General features: G+C 45.2%; 1 protein-coding gene across 6 annotated transcripts in view; it reads left to right on the top strand.

Moving 5' to 3' along the window:
- Positions 1 to 16449, top strand: part of ETS1 (ETS proto-oncogene 1, transcription factor) — a 132540-nt gene that overhangs the window by 97186 nt on the left and 18905 nt on the right. For 4 of the 6 annotated variants that reach the window (XM_019421387.2, XM_019421388.2, XM_019421391.2 and 1 more), the window contains 5 exons: positions 1896 to 2015; positions 3542 to 3742; positions 6509 to 6586; positions 7470 to 7718; positions 12035 to 12295. In XM_019421387.2, coding sequence (XP_019276932.1) covers positions 1896 to 2015; positions 3542 to 3742; positions 6509 to 6586; positions 7470 to 7718; positions 12035 to 12295 — 909 coding nt within the window. The remainder of the gene's footprint in view (positions 1 to 1895; positions 2016 to 3541; positions 3743 to 6508; positions 6587 to 7469; positions 7719 to 12034; positions 12296 to 16449) is intronic. The other 2 variants (XM_053900267.1, XM_019421393.2) reach the window with 1 other exon arrangement.

Raw genomic sequence — 16449 nt, forward strand, 5'->3', positions numbered from 1 at the left:
CACTGCCTCAACCATTCTTTACAGAATAGCTAAGGTGATCTCTCTCTCTCTCTTTTTTTTTTCTCCTTTTTTTTTTTTTATTGTGGTAAAATACACCTAACGTAAAATTCACCATCTTGACCATTTTTCAGTGTACAGGTCAGTGGTGTTACAGACATTCACAATGTTGTACAGCCATTGCCACCATCCACCTCCGGAACTCTTTCCATCTTGTGAAACTGAAACTCTGTCCCCGTTAAACTCCCCCGATCCCTTTCTCCTTCCAGGCTCTGGCAGCTACCTTTCTGCTTCCTGTCTCTGTGAATTTGATTATTCTGAGTACCTCATATAATTTGTCTTTCTGTGATTGGCTTATCTCACTTAGCGTAATGTGCGGGTTCGTCCCGCGGAATAAGACCACATTGCGTGTATACACTAAATTTTGCGTATCCATTCATCTCTTGATGGCCACTTGGGTTTGCCTCCACATTTTAGCTATTGTGAATAATGCTGCTGTGAACAGAAGGATACGAATCTCTCTTTAAGACCCTGTCTTGACTCGGGTATGTAGAGAACTCCTAAAACTCAACAACAACAACAAAAAAACCTCAGCAACTCTGTTAAAAATGAGCACAGTCTTTGAATAGACCTTTCTCCAAAGAAGATACAAAGTTGGCCAGTAAGCACATGGAAAGATGCTAGACATCATTAATCATTAGGGAAATGCAAATCAGAACTATAGTGTGGGGCCACTTCACATCCATCAAGACCCCTTAACAGATTCTGCGCTTGTCTATTTCCTCTCTCAAACAACTGTCCTTGGGGGTTCTCTGTTCCCACTGCATTCATTTTTTTGATACTAAAACAGGCAAAGTTTCCCCCATTTCACAGCCTTTATTTGTGCTTCTCCCCCTTGTCTAGGACCATGGTCATCAGGATCCCCTGGATTGTGTGTTAAAAGCACAGATTTCTGGGCTTCCCCCTCTCCCCCAGAGGTTCTGATTCAGGAGGTCTGGAGTGGGGCTGATATTTGCATGTGTAACAATTTCCACGTGATGATGATGCAGCTGGCCTGGGGACCACCCTTGGAGAACTACTGGTCTAGAGTACTTTCCTTTTTTAAACTAGTATGCATGGTTTAGATCTCTGGTCATGCACGTCTCTTCTCCTAAGGGAGACCCTTTCAGGTTCCTCCAGCCTTGCCGGAATTTTTGTTTCACGTTAACATCTCATCTTCTGCTTCTCCTTTGAAGCCCTTATTGACATCTTCGAATGTTTAATTGGGCAAATGGTTTTATAATACTGAATCCCCTGCCAGAATCTGATAACCCAGCTCCAGGAAGGTAGGGATCATTTCTGTTTTCTCTTGATTCCTTACACATGACAAGTGCTCAGTTTTGTCGAATGAATGAATGTTGTTTCCTCTTCATAGGTAACTGGAAGTATGTAGTCACAATAACACTCTCAGTGAATGTGAAGTGTGAGTAGGGACTCTGGGTGAATTAATAAAGCTACACAGAAAGAATAAGCTTTTTTTTTTTTTTTTTTTTTTTTGTGAAGGATGCACATCATTCTAGGCAAGAGTCAGGCTTTTTTTTTTTTGTTTTTTTTTTTTTGAGGGGCCTAGCACACTGTGGAAAGCCCCCCAAATTTCACCTGCCCTGGTGAGGATGTTAGTATAGTTATTTCTCAACTTGCTTTCTTCAGACCATTCATGTCCTATTATATCTTACGGGTGGTTAACTACCTACTAGTTTTTTTAAAATTGAGATATAATTGGCATGTATTAGTTTCATGCGTACAATATAATGATTTGATATTTGCATATATTGCTTAATGATCACCATAGTAAGTCTAGCTAACATCCATCGCCCGTGTTGTTTTTATTATTCATAGGATATTTTTTTTTCTTACAGATATGGAATGTGCTGATGTCCCACTGTTAACTCCAAGCAGCAAAGAAATGATGTCTCAAGCGTTGAAAGCTACTTTCAGTGGTTTCTCTAAAGAACAGCAACGACTGGGAATTCCCAAAGGTATGTTGTTGATAGAAAAAGAGATGGGATCAGGCCTTTAGGCGAGGTCAGTTTTCTCACCTATAGAGTGAGATAGACATGATTGCTAATCATACTTTGGTCAGTGCCTCCATGCTAATGTTTTCCCATCTGCCGGGTTTGACAACTGCCATCTTGGTTTTAGGACAGTGGTTCCCAAACTTATTTGCACATGAGATTCAGGATCTTCAAAGAATCCCCAGCCGGGGGCCATGTCTCAGACCCACTAACATGCAATTCCTGGTGGCATCAGTATTTTTGAAGCCTCTCAGGCAATTCCAAAGCACAGACAAGCTTGGAAAACACAGTCTTCAAGTCATTCTGGGCCATCATTGGATGAACTCAGCGAGCTACATTCCTTGGAATTTAACTGATCGCTCTTTTCTTTTCCATGTACTTTGGTGAAATGTGTTTATACTTGGGTGTTCTCATCTGAAAGGGTTTATTTAGGAATGTAAGGGGACTGGAGTTGTCAGAAAGGACAAATGACTGGAGAACACTTAAGCCTTCAGCAAGCAACATTTCCTGAACAATTGAGAGCAGAAAGAATACTTTTCTGTTGAGTAAGAGTAACACTGTCTATTGCTTCCAGCCCAGTCAGACCCCCATGTTAGATTCTGTGAATGCGTCTCCAAACCTTCTCTCGTGTATGTCCTACTTTCCCACAAACCTCAGCTGACAACAATGTCCAACATCTTATCAAGAACATAAAGCAGAATATTCACAAAGGGAATTCTGACCACTGGCTTGCCAGCATCTCATAAAGTCATCTGCTAGATTGAAGGGGGTGACCTTGACAGCAGGTCTGGGGTGAGCACCACAGCCTGCCGCCCTCTGAACTCCGTGAGGGCCACGCTGATGTACTCACGTTCCACCTCAGGCCATGTAGGAAGAGTATGTATTGTCTGTTCTCTGATGCTGTTCCATCCTTGCAGGATGTCTGGTGTGATGAACACAGGCATCTGATAATATTGTTATTAGCAAGTACCGTTTGACTTACTGTTACTAGTTGCTATGATTATTACCAGTTGTAATTAGCCAAGGTAAAAATGATTAATAATAACGCCTCAAGTCCGTTATAACGGTGAAGAGCAGGGGCAGGTGAGTGCAATCTCTAGAACAGACTTGACTGTCATTATTGCTATTAAAGAAGCCATTTTGTTTCTTTGTCCTGGACTTAAAAAAAAAAAAAAAAAACTTAATGAAAATAAGGCAGTGAGAGAGGAGCTTCGTGAATTTTTTAATGAAGGGTGGAGAATACTCATGTATTACTTTTTGGTCGATGATAGTGATCTCCTGATTGGCGAGATAGAGAAGCTGGGGATGTTGAGTGTTGGGGGGTAGTATTATAAAAGGTGCCCCACAACGTGCCTTTATAGGCGGGTGCTTCCTAAATCTGTAAATGAGAGAACATCCTCAGTACATTCAGATCCTTTAATGTCCTGTCTGGGGCTTGGGCAAGAGGTAAAACGTGACCTGCTGGATCTCCCTTTGCTCTCTTTCCTCAGACCCCCGGCAGTGGACAGAAACCCATGTGCGGGACTGGGTGATGTGGGCTGTGAATGAGTTCAGCCTGAAAGGTGTGGACTTCCAGAAGTTCTGTATGAATGGAGCAGCTCTCTGTGCACTAGGGAAAGACTGCTTTCTCGAGCTGGCCCCGGACTTCGTCGGGGACATTCTGTGGGAACATCTCGAAATCCTGCAGAAAGGTAACGGTGTGGAGGCCGGGTGGGGCTGCTGCAGCGGTAGGTGAGGGGACACACCCAATGGTGGGACATCGATGCCATGATGTGTGGGTGTCCCCTCGAGGTCTTAATACGGGCTGTGGAGGCATGTCAGGCTGGCGTGTGGCAGGTGCTTAATAAATGTTAGTTTCTCTTTCTCCTATGTATTAGGGGTTCAGATTGTAATATTTCACAAGATTGCACTCTGGACGCTTCTTGTGATGCAAAATTCTCATCTCCGTCTTTATCTTAAACTCATGTTCTCTTCGAGCAGTGTCTTCGGCCAGCTCCAAGACAGATAGTTGTTTTTTTGTTTTTTGTTTTTGTTTTTTGCCTGGCAGTCTTCATACCCATTCCCTTGATCCATGGCAGTGTGGTACCTGTCCACATCCTGCAAGAAAGCTTCGATGCTCGGAGCTAACTAATAAGACCGGCTTCCCTGCCCAGTAACGGGGTTGGGGTTACAGCAGTGTGGTATACCTTTGTCATCCAGAACAGACACCGGGGTCATGTCAGGATACCATGTTGCAACCTTGTAATGACATGGCCTCCCCTACGAGCCTCTTCCAACCTTTTTGGACCAAGTGACTCATGTACCACAGTCCTGGCTGAGTATAGAAACAGCAGCAGGCGGCAAACTTGGGTGTTTTTGCACTTATTTTTCTGAATTTCTTCTTAAAATAAATTGCAGTTACCAGCAGTCAGCGGTGCCCTCCAGCTGACTGTAAGCCTAGAAGCCTGGTGGCCTCTCTGACCCAGGCCCACCCTTTCCCTGTGGTCACCAGCTCCAGCCCGTGGCGCAGACGCTGGGGGCGGGGAGCAGAGCTCCGGATTAGAACTTTTATTCCATATAATACCTTCCTTTGTTTGAGGAGATTTTCCACTCCGCGATGCTCAGGAGAGCCCCAAATTAGATTCCTCTGGGCTCAGAGGTGTTATCTTCCTTCTCCTCAGCCTCTGCCGGAAAATAAATAAATAAATGCAGTCAAGAACTAGATGAATCTCGCTGCGGCTACCACGCCTGAGGCCTGAGGACGGCCGGGCACAGGCTTCCTGAAACCCCGACATGTCCCTGTGACTGCACAAACACCCACTCCTACGTGTTGACACGAGTGACCTGTTTATAGAGGGAAGAGATGGGGCAGGCTCATAACAGATCTGATGTAACCATTGGCGTATAAACACAAAGGTGGATTCTACCAGACCGTGTAACCCAAATATATTCTACTGATACGCTGTTTCCCTCTCTTGAGCTCCATGGAGTCGCCAGGTGTTTCTGGAGCGTTTGTGATCACAGCTGTCGTTAATAACTGCGCAGCACCTCCTTGTTCCCCGAGTGCTTTCAAATACGTGTTGTCTCTGGATTCTCAAAACAGCCCCGTGAGATGGGAAGAGTAGCGCGGGTGCCGTTGGTGTCCTCATCTGTAAAATGAGGGCAGATTAGGTGGTTTCCTCCAGATCGCTCATTTCCTTAAACGTAGGTCTTCTTTGATTGAACTTCCTGCCCTGCCTTCTTTGTATCATAATATGGACTCCTGCAGGAGCCTCTGGGTCCCTAAGACAGGTGTGGCTTACTTGCTCCCCGCCAAGGCATAATGGAATAGAATTTAGGCAGATGGGGAAATAATTGAAGATGTTTGCGAACACGAGTCCTCTCGTCCTACCCATTTTCTACTGGGAGAGGCAGTAAAGAACCATCTCCCTTCAGATCCTTGAAGAGCTGAGCAGCGTGTTTGCATGGAGGCTATGGCTTTTGTTCTGTAATTAAACTAGAGCAACAGAACATAGCTGTTTGGGGTGGGGTGGAAGGCCAAAGGTACAGGGATGTTTCAATCTGATAAGCTGCTAAAGCAGAGTTTAATCATTTTATCTCGACTGGGAACTGTTTTTTTGGTGCAGGCATAAACTTGTTTTCCCAGCAGTCTCTGCTCCCAACAAGCTATCAGGTATCTGAGGAAAAAACCCAAACCAATACTCCCTCTTTATGTCTGATTCTTACGGTGAAACAGAATCAGACCCCTCCGTACAATGGCTGAGGTCACGGCACTGGATTCCAGGGTAATGAGAGGATCCTGAATTTACCTTCGTTCAGCGGAGACCTTGTCTGTGCTTAGTTAATTCTCCTACATTCCTTTCTCCTTCCAAGGGGAGTTAGCACTAGGTCACCAGCAGCAGTTGGTGATAACTGTTTTCTCTCTTTGTACAAGCCCTGCCACATCCACCAAAGAGTCACCTTACCGGTGTCCTGTTCTCCTCTGGGCCCACACTTGAAATGTGGGGGCGATTGAAAAAACACAACACAAAAACCAGACTTCTGTTAGAAGAAGTTAAAATCAACCTACCTAAAGATTGTAATATGTTTCTGAAAGGTTTTGGAACGCATCAGCCTGAGTGTTGGGCACCGATTCTGGTAACTTCCCAAGCCTCCGATGGTAATGTGGTACACACGTCCATTAGAATGAGGGTGGAATGCCTTCCCAGCCCTTGGAGATTACTCACTGGTGTTCTTTCCAAGATATTAAATACCATTTTGCAGCTACTGAAATAATAGACTTAGCCATACTTTTGTGATCTCATTTCTAGACAAGGCCCCAGTCAGGGTAGACTCAGACACCAGCTCAGTTAATGAACATGCAGATTTCTTAGAAGAGGGACTGAGATCATTGCAGTCCTTGTGTCCAAGGTCCTTTTAGGCCAAACGTTACTTGCCCGTTGACCTCTTTGTTTCGTTCCTCGCCCTGTCTGTTACAGAGGATGTGAAACCATATCAAGTTAATGGAGTGAACCCTACCTATCCAGAATCCCGCTATACCTCGGATTACTTCATTAGTAAGTTCACCTTTCACTCATCTCCTGTGGTTTTTTTTCTTCCTATGATGGGGACCTAGGAAAGGATTCCTGTCCCAGATGATCTCAGGCTCCTTTGTGGTAATTCTGTGGAAAATAATATTTTCTTAACTGTAGCCTGTTTTATTTTTGTTTATTTTGTTATTCCCACAAGGCACAAGGCTTCAACCTATTTACATGTTGATGTTTTTATTAACCTGCAAACTCCTCCACGCCAGGATCTCTCCCTCTGATATCTTCAGCATAAAGGTCATGCAGAGAGACTACAACTTGACCCCTGAACTTTGACCTTATTTGATCCCGTGTACCATGCTGGCCATCAGAGGGTTGGGTTAGAGATATGGCTGTGGCCCTTTCTCTTTCCCTTTTACTAGCAGATATGACAACCTAACCATACTGGAGAGGTGGCCAGAAGAAGAGAATTAGGGTAGGGCTGTTCTTACCTGATGGCCTTGCTTTGGAAGGGAGTCTTGAGCAGGTTGTTTTCATTTTACCGGTTTATTATGATTTTTATTCTAATAACAACAGTGGTATTCACTCCAAGATGGCAAGTGTTGGTAGGCAGTTTACACATACACTCTCCTTTGATCTTTATCACAACGCTCTGAGGAAGATCGCAATCATCCCCATTTTAGAGATGTGTAAATTAAGCCAGAAAAGGGAAGTATCTTGTCAAGGAAGTATCTTGTTCAGTAGTAGAGCAAGGTTAAACACCCAGGCCCTCCTGACTTAAAATATGTTCCTTTCAATCTCTTAAGGTAGTAAGCTTGTTTTCAGCTTGTGAGGCTATTGTAAATGGTGAAGATGTGCTTATTTTAGGTGCAAATTGGCCCTCTCTCCAATGGCACACGCTCTTTGTTTCCAGGTTATGGTATCGAGCATGCTCAGTGCGTTCCTCCCTCGGAGTTCTCAGAGCCTAGCTTCATTACAGAGTCCTACCAGACTCTCCATCCCATCAGCTCAGAGGAACTCCTCTCCCTCAAGTATGAGAACGACTACCCCTCGGTCATTCTCCGGGACCCTCTGCAGACAGACACTTTGCAGACGGACTACTTCGCCATCAAACAAGAAGTTGTAACCCCAGACAACATGTGCATGGGGAGGACCAGTCGTGGTAGGTCCGATTTCTTCTCTAGAGGCTCTTGGGTTTCCGAGAAATTACCTAACTTTGTGAGTTTTCCAGGTCCCAAGAATAGGTAGATATTAAGGGCTTTCCAACCTGGAATTTTAGCCAGGTCCACCATCATGACAAAGAGCATGGTGTCCATGCTGGAATTGGCATGGTGACCAGTCACATTTCTTACTTGGGTAAGATATTTTATTAAATAATAACTGGTTGAATGTGGTGGTTTTTAAAGGTGTGATTTATCTTCTTTGGGAGAATTTTGCTTCAAGAAGACACAACCAGTTAAAAATGGTTCAGGTGACCCTCCTGGAAAGCCCTGAACTCCACATGTGCCCCAGTGTTCCTCCTAGAGTATTTCTGCATCAGACCGTAGACCCTGGCTTGGTATCTGAATGACCTCTACTTCGCCTGGGCTCTCTAGCCTCCGGTGACTTCTTTGGTTTGGGAAGACACAAGATGGTTAACCAGTGGATTATTTGGAATCGGTCATCAGCAGTGTGGTGGAAATGTGTAATATTTAGCTAGAGGACCAGGGAACAAGGTGGCCAGAGGCTTCCAAAAGAAGGTACTCTTGTTGACATGACTCTTAGGACAATGATAAAACATTCACTGACAGGGAAGTAAATGTTTCAAGATAGAGCTGACTGACTTTATAAAGCAAAGAAAGGTCAAGCACACCCGAATTTAAGATCAGGACATCAACACTCAGAGGCACAAGCCCGCCTTGTGAAGTGTCCAGATTGTTTTGTTTCTGAGAAAAGTAGTCTTCTGTCAGGAGATATTTGTTCGTCGAGGAAGAATGAGCTGATTTCTAGAAAGTTGGAAAAAAAAAAAAAAGACTTCTTCCAATGGATAAATGGAGAAAAATTACAAACAGGAAGAGGAACAGGAGAAAGCTCCTCGAGCTGGTGCTCTGAGCACTTCGGCCACAGAAGACAGGCTGGGCTGGCCTCGGAGTGATTTCTGCTCAGTGATGAATCCCTCTGCTGCCTCTTCTGAGCCTCTCAGAGGGGAGCCCAAAGACCTCTTTACTTTGAAGAATCATTCTACAGGCACCAGGGGCCATACACATTGTCATCTTCTTTGAGTGTGAGGCTTACACTTCCTCCCAGCAGGCACTTAGGGTAGGCAGTAGGCCCTGCAGAGGGAAAGTCCCTAGCAAAATCTGAACCTGTAATCTTCCGTCTTAGGGCCCCAGGGTGTTTGTGTTTCAGACCGAAGGGGATGGGTGGAACCAGTTTTGCCTTCCCCTTTCTGACTCTTTTTTTTTATTTTTGGGTGCATGTCTATTTAAATACATACACACACATGTGTATGTGTGCACTTTTTTTTTTTTTTTTTTCCAGGCAGGTCAAAGCAGTAGAACTCTTTCTCATGGGGCTTTCTGTACATATATGCGATGAGGCCGAGTGTGAGGGCTGGGCTCTGCCGTGGCATAACTTCGGGTAGCTCTGCCGTCACGCTGTTTTTAAATTGCGTCTGGCTTTGCGCTTGTGTGATTGTCCCTTCTCCCCTTCCTTCTCTCGTTCTTGGTTTTGGGCCCCAGCATCCTTCCGACCCCACGGTCAGTGACTGTGGACCAGAGAGTGACCCAGACGAAGGGGCGCGAGGTGTTTCTCTCTGGCCTCGTTCTCCTTCCCTTACGACAGACTGACCACACGAACTGGGGAGGAAGACCATTTTGCTCATGGCTGCTTTTTTGCAGTTGAGAAGTTCCGCAAACATGACATCTTCCAGGGGCTGACGGAAACGGCCATGGTGTGATTGGTTCGAATGAATGCATCACTGTTAGCAGATTATTAGTAGTAATAATCGTGGTATTCGTGTACAGCATTATAGTATACAAAGTGCTTCTGTGTCCCACTTATTTGGACTCTGAGTACTGTCTTTGTGCTAGTCTGTGCAGCGGGTTGCTGTGGGGCTATCCCATCCACTGTTCAGAGTGCTCTGAGGTCTCTTTGGTGGAGTCCGATAGCTTTGGACGGAACTTGCTCTAAGCCATTTCTCCGAGAAGCTTGCCAGTGGACGTCTTCGAGAGTACATGCTTCCCTGCATGAGCACAGTAGCATAACTGAGTGCCTAATCCAGTTGGATTCAACCCATTTTTGGAGAAAATACCCGTAAACGAAGGTTCCCAGCTCCAGGATTGTGAAATAGAGCTAAAAGAAAGCAGCCTACTGCCATAAACCACAACTCTCCACTGAGTTACATTTGGCTCATGTTTGAGAGGCTGCCAGAGGGTGGTTATGGCCTAGTTTAGTGCCCTTGCTTATTGGGGCTCCTTGGAAACTCAGCTGTCCTGCTCGTGGAAATTCCATTCTCCATGGCCTCCAAATATAAAAGTGACTGACGGAGGTAGAATCGGCTCAGAGAGATTTATGTATCAATACCACCTAAATATTGGCGACTCGGGTGGGGTGTTCTTCATGAAAAATTCTCTTTCTTCGGCTTTCTATCGGTGTGTTTGTCTCACAGAGAAATTGAATGACCATTAAGATGGAGAGCTGGTCTTAGCCAACACCTTTTTATGAGACACCACAAAATTTCCTGTTCTGTTCAAAAGAAGCTATTGCATTCGTGTTGTAGGCTGTTTTCTTGAGTCTTGTAATGTGAATTTTCTGGAAAAGACAATTCTTTCATTTGTCATAATAATAAAGACTTGCAAACGTGCCAGTGGACTGGGTAGGCAGAGCCAGTAACCCACGGAGCTCTTTGGTTTGACTTCTGGAGATTACTCTTCTTCGAATGGATGATTTGAGGAAGGAATGAGATTAAGTAGGTAAATAACTACCTTTCTGTTAAAAGCAGTATTGGAGGGGATAAGGGGCTCAGGAAATCTGTAACAGTGGCTTTACAAAAAAGTATATATTTAGTTGAATACCTTTTATCTTGGATTTTTTGGTTGTTTGTTTAAATTTTATGAGCAACATATCTTCCTTCCCAATTAGTATATATTTAGTTTCAGTTTGGATGCCATAATTAAATATTTGAATTACACTGTGCTAACCACAACCCCCACTATTATGAAGGGGAGAATACACCAGAAACCCACCAGTGTTAGCTTGTATAGGCCAACCTTACTCTGGGCTTTAAGCTTTCTAGTGGACCAGCCACCTCTGAACAACTGAGAGTTGACGTAGTATTTCTGCATATACATTTGTCACATCCTTTTGCCTCTTGGCTAGTGCTGAATCGAGATGGCCATTTAGTCTCCCGTGATTTAGTTTAGGTTGTCTGAAAACTACCTGGAAGGAGAACATAGAACATATTCCTGTGAGCTTTTTAGCTTTTAGATACATTTATTTTCCTCCAAATTATTTATTTTTTTGGTTAGTCTCCTTTTTAATGGCATTTTTGCCAATGGAAATTTCTCTAGGAGCTATTATGCAATCATAGCAGCTGTTTATAACCTGGTTTGGGAAATTAATGAACTTGCATGATCTTGTGGTCAGTTAAGAATGCCTGAAGCAACTCCTAGAGTAAAGGATTTCTGACATTGCTATGGACCTTAACTCTTTAATCAGCTCCTTTGTTTTTTATTGGCCACACTCCCCCAGTGAAGTATAAATTCCAAGTACAAAATTGTACTTGGAGAGGACAAAGAACATGGATAGAAGAGCGATAGTGTTTTTTTGTTTGTTTGTTTGTTTGTTTTTTAATCTCTTGGAAAAAAGCATCTCATAAGTTATTTCTGTATTTGAGAAGGCATAGAGGCATTGCATGTATTTCATTTAAAAATAGTATTTGGAAAAATGCTAAAAAATAACACTTCAGTTCCAAGGTCAAGGAAGGTGAATCTGCTCTTAGTCTAGTGGAAATTTTTTTTTTCTTATGACCAAAGTATTTTGCCAAATTGGGCCTTTTGAAATCATCTCATTGGCCTGATTTGGAGTAGGGAGTTAAGCCTGACACTGCTCTGATTTCTTTATCTCTTCGTTGAGTCTACTGCGTCAGCCAGAAATTCTGTAATACCGTGTATGATGCTCTGCTCTTGGATTTCTGGCTCTGGAATTCTGGTTCTGAACACTCCTGTGCCCCTCTGACTGATAAGAGCAACATGCAGCTGAGTCTCTGTCCCAGGGGCTGTAACACAGGACAACACGGTGGCGGTGGGCTCGCGGATGGGGCCCAGTGAGGCGCCCTACCCCCCCGGACACCCATATGCTTCCGTTTCCACTGGCCTCTCCATTCTTCCAACCCTCCTTCGGGTCTGATGAGCAATCTGTCGTCACTGAGAGGGTTTTTACAGTTGTCTTTTCCCAATTCCTCTCCCCCTGCCCTCTTCCCACCTCCTTTTCCCCCAGGTAAGCTCGGAGGCCAGGACTCTTTTGAGAGCGTGGAGAGCTACGACAGTTGTGACCGCCTCACCCAGTCCTGGAGCAGCCAGTCCTCTTTCAACAGCCTGCAGCGCGTCCCCTCTTATGACAGCTTCGACTCAGAGGACTATCCAGCCGCCCTGCCCAACCACAAGCCCAAGGGCACCTTCAAGGACTATGTGCGTGACCGTGCTGACCTCAACAAGGACAAGCCTGTCATTCCTGCTGCCGCCCTGGCGGGCTACACAGGTAGGCACCTTGCCCCCACCTCAGCCGCCTCTGTGTGCTTATTGCCATGGGTGGGTTCAGTAGAAGGCACCGTGTGCATGTCCCTAGAGACTGAAGTCAGCCTCTTTCTTTTTTGCGGGGGAGCTGGGACGAACAAGCCTCTAAGACGTCCGATCCATCTGTCCCCCCATTCTGTGAATAGCCATTGACTTTTGGAAGTAAACAATGTCATTCTATCCCAAGGGATCATTTCCAAGAGTGGTAGGGAAAACTTCTCCCTCAGAGGCATCATGGAATGGCTTACACTCTAGATTGTTCTATAGGGGAGTTCTCAATTGGCTGGCCGTTCAAATGGTAAAAGTTCCCTTGGTCACCCTACACTGTCCAGATCCTGGCCTCTCTGTTGGGAAACCCTTGCTTTTTTTCTCACTTAGCTCTATTACTGATTTTCTTCTACGAGTGAATGAAGAAAGAGCATGGGGTGTGGGAGGTGGATATTGAGAGCTTAGGCTTTGATGGAGAATCTGGGTAATCAAACAGTTCATTGTCTGAACGTGTCGTAGCCCACGTGCTGCCTAACCTTGGAGGCTTTTGAAGAGGGTATCTGTGAAATATCCAAGGAGCGTTAATGTGTTAACTGTCAGATCCTTTCTAGAAGACTGTAGTGTTTTCTAAGAATTAGAAATTATGTTGCTTGAGTGGAGCTTATTTTAAGCTTCGGTTACTCTGTTGTGTAGGCCACCATTCTCTTGTACTTGACTCCACCCTGGACAGGTTGACATGGGGCACCCTTCGTGTGGATGGAGGCAAATCGTCATACCTGTGTTTCTAGGGCGGTGCCTGGCTGATCTCAAAAGCGGGCTTGATCCTCATTCTTCTAGCAGGGAACTCTCAGGGTTTTACTAGGGAAGCCAGCTGACCTTTGAGAACGACTCAAAGGCTGAGAAAATTTACTCCACCTTTAAAGTTCGGGAGTGTGTCTTTCGTGCTGTATGTTCCATGTAGCTCCTGGTGCAGTTCCTTGCATGAAGCGGTGGCCAGGAATTATTATTTCTGTGTTTTAAGGTAGCAACAAGGTCTATACAGAGTCAGGACCCAGAAAGGCACCCTGTTCTTTCTACGGTAGCTTCCCACAGTCTTTGCTTGAATGTCACTAGCATGTGGAAAAGTGCTGCTTTCCAAGGGAGTCCTCTCCCATCTCCAGACAACAGACTGTTAGAAAGTTTGCCCCTTTCCATTAATGACTTCTGGAATGAGGAAAAGTGTATTCAAGGTGTATATTCAAAAAATATATTCAGCCTCTTTCAAGGTGTATAAGAGTTCTGGCTCCTGTAGTCTCAGCTCCTGGGTATTTTAAGCCCCGGACTCCAGTTGGATACTGAGGAAGGAGTGGGGAGTCATGCAGCTTAATTAGGAGGAGAAAGGAAAGACCCAGGAACCTCCAGCATGACTGTGTGGGCTTGGGAGGTGGCGGGGTCTCTAGCTGGTCACGCTTGCTTCTGTTCTCGCGGCGCGGGGAGATCTGTGCTCTGCCATTTGCCGAATGTAAAGGCCAGCCCTTCTTCAGCCTCAACCCTGACTTCCAGTACCAAGTCCTGAACTTAGTTTCCCCTCGCTGAAGGCGTTTCTGTATTCTCTCTGCCATAATCACCCTTCTCACCACCAGTATCCACAATCAATGTTTCTCCTATGGCAGTTTTCATCAGTCTGTCTTAGCTAGGTATGTGATCATGAAAACTTGGCTTGGGAGGGTGGTTTTGTGGATACTGAAATTAAGGAAACTGACCCCTAAGTTCTAAAGTTTATGGCCAGATTATGCCTGAGAAATTATGGCCAGAGAAAATTATGGCCAGAGAAAGCCTGATGGTTTCGGTCGCCCTTCACGGGATAAGATTCTGGTCAGGATCTCTGGCCGTTGTGCAGATCTAGGAGTTTTTGGGAGGGGTGGCAGCCCGATCTCTGCCTCTAATAGAAACCCCTCTGCAAGTGTTACATGTCTTAGTTATTGGATTTCCTGTGTGGGAGAAGCCTGCCGAGCTAACAGTCTACAAGAGTGACTGAAAGGGTTTTGACTGAGATGATCTTAGTACCTCGAAAGAATTATCTGAGAATCTTTCCAAGTGTCCCTGTTTCAGGGAGAGACAGGAAGGGATGAACTGTGAATTCAGAATGAATGTGGAATACAAAGAGACATGAGCTGCCATCAAGATAGCCCAGCATCAGCCTGCTGCCCGTGAGGCTTCCCTGGAAGTCCAGCTCAGAGCCAAATAGATAGGAGTGTCAGAAAGTTCTTTCAGCAGAAATACAGGTGTGCTCTGGAGGTCTGAGTTATGGCTGACGTCACCCCTGATTTGGATGGATTTTTAAAAATTATTTTATTTTAGAGAAAGAATGTGTGCAAGAGGGGGGCAGAGAAAGAGAGGGAATCCCGAGCAGGCTCCACGCTCAGCACAGAGCCTGACATGGGGCTCAATCCCACAACACCCTAATATCATGACCTGGGCTGAAATCAAGAGTTGAACGCTCAACCGACTGAGCCACCCAGGCGCCCCTGAGTGGGTTGTTTTTAAAAGGTGCTCTTGCTTTCTTCCTTCTTTTCTCTGTCTCTCTCTCTCTCTTTCTCTAAGGGAGTATAACACCCAGTGAGTGGAAGAAGAGGGAAGGTTACTGTCAGTTAAAGGCCTCGAAGACTAAAGCAGCCACTTGCCTTTAAAAGCACGTTTTAAGCATCTCACCATCCAGTTTTGCTTTATGACTGGGGATACAGCTTTTCACCCTGTCTCATATGGTGGTGAGAACAATAGCCCAGAAAACAGAAGTCCCCTGGGCTGCCCCCCAGCTCTACCACACTGTGTGATTTTAGGCAAATTTACCTTGTACCCTTTTCTACTTTTAGTAAAGTGGAAGGTGTTCATCCTTATCTTGGTGGTGGGAGATCTGGGCAAATGTAATTGCACTAAATCAGTTAATGAAGCAAAGGAGTGCTAGGCATGATACTAAGCATGGGGGGTGTGGGTTGGGAGCTCAGTTGTAACAAACCAGTTGTTCCAACAAATGTTTCTGAGCACTGTTGAGTGCAGATAAGGGCCAGGAGTAGCCCTTGAGGGTTCATGATCTTGTCGAATTCGTGTAATGAGAATTGTCCTTAGACTTGGACTAGATTTTTTCTTCTTGCTGTGGTCTGCATGAAGGTCAGGATTTGTTAGGCGTGTGGGGGGGCCAGCCCAAATTTTGGGGACATTTTCCCTGGGCTCAGTGCTTGGTGGACATCTGTCCACACTGCAAACGAATGCTCTGTGGTGGTTCCCTTGCCCTTGTCCGCTCATTGTGGTCCCGTATCATTTCAGGTCCACTCTAGGGGATGGGGAAGGGGATGGAACATACCTGTTCAGCCTCCTCCGCCAGCCGCGGCGCGTGCACGTGCCTGGGATTCCTAGAGATGGGGCTCTGGCCTTATGCAGACATGTTAAGATGAGCTGAAGTTTGGAAGAGGCCTTTGGCAAGCAGAAAGCGTTGTATGAGTGTTGGCAAACTTTCTATTGCCTGTTAAAGTCACACCTATTTTCTCTCTCCTTTTTTGTTCATTCCCTTAAAATTCTGTTACTCCAGAGTATGTGTGGCCACACAGGAGGAGCCGTGTTCGTTTCCATCACCAGTACTTGGCTTCAGCTAAAGTGTGTATGTATACGTCCTCCGAGCTGGGAAGAGAGTCATTTCCCTGCCATTACGCACAGGGAGCTTGGGTCTTTGTCTCTATCACCTTCAAAGGACTGCATTTCACTTCTTCATGTGATGTCTTAGTTACTGCACTGTATGTGTGGAAATCAGTTAGAAACTGAATTTTCACATTCTCTTGCACTGTTACATTCTTCCTCCGAAGATAAGAAAATTGCATCAACCTTCACTGGGCTCCCATGGCAACTTGTAAAATTAGGTCAAGATGTGGGGGCAGATAACGTGGCTTGAAAGGCTGCCTGTTAGCTGAGTTAAGAATACATCAAATGCAACGCTGGCTTCCGCCAAAATGTACCTTCTTACCTTACTGTGAACTGCTTACGGTTATCAAACTGATACAATCAGAAAGCTCCATTTTCTCTTGTTTGAAGATACATTATGAACCCCGTCCAATTACAAAACAATCTGAGAGAAGTGGCCCAGTGTTTTCCTATCTGTTT

The sequence above is a fragment of the Panthera pardus genome, unplaced genomic scaffold, assembly GCF_024362965.1.
Source record: "Panthera pardus isolate Hobbes unplaced genomic scaffold, ASM2436296v1 HiC_scaffold_12, whole genome shotgun sequence".
In the NCBI taxonomy this organism is placed as follows: domain Eukaryota; kingdom Metazoa; phylum Chordata; class Mammalia; order Carnivora; family Felidae; genus Panthera; species Panthera pardus.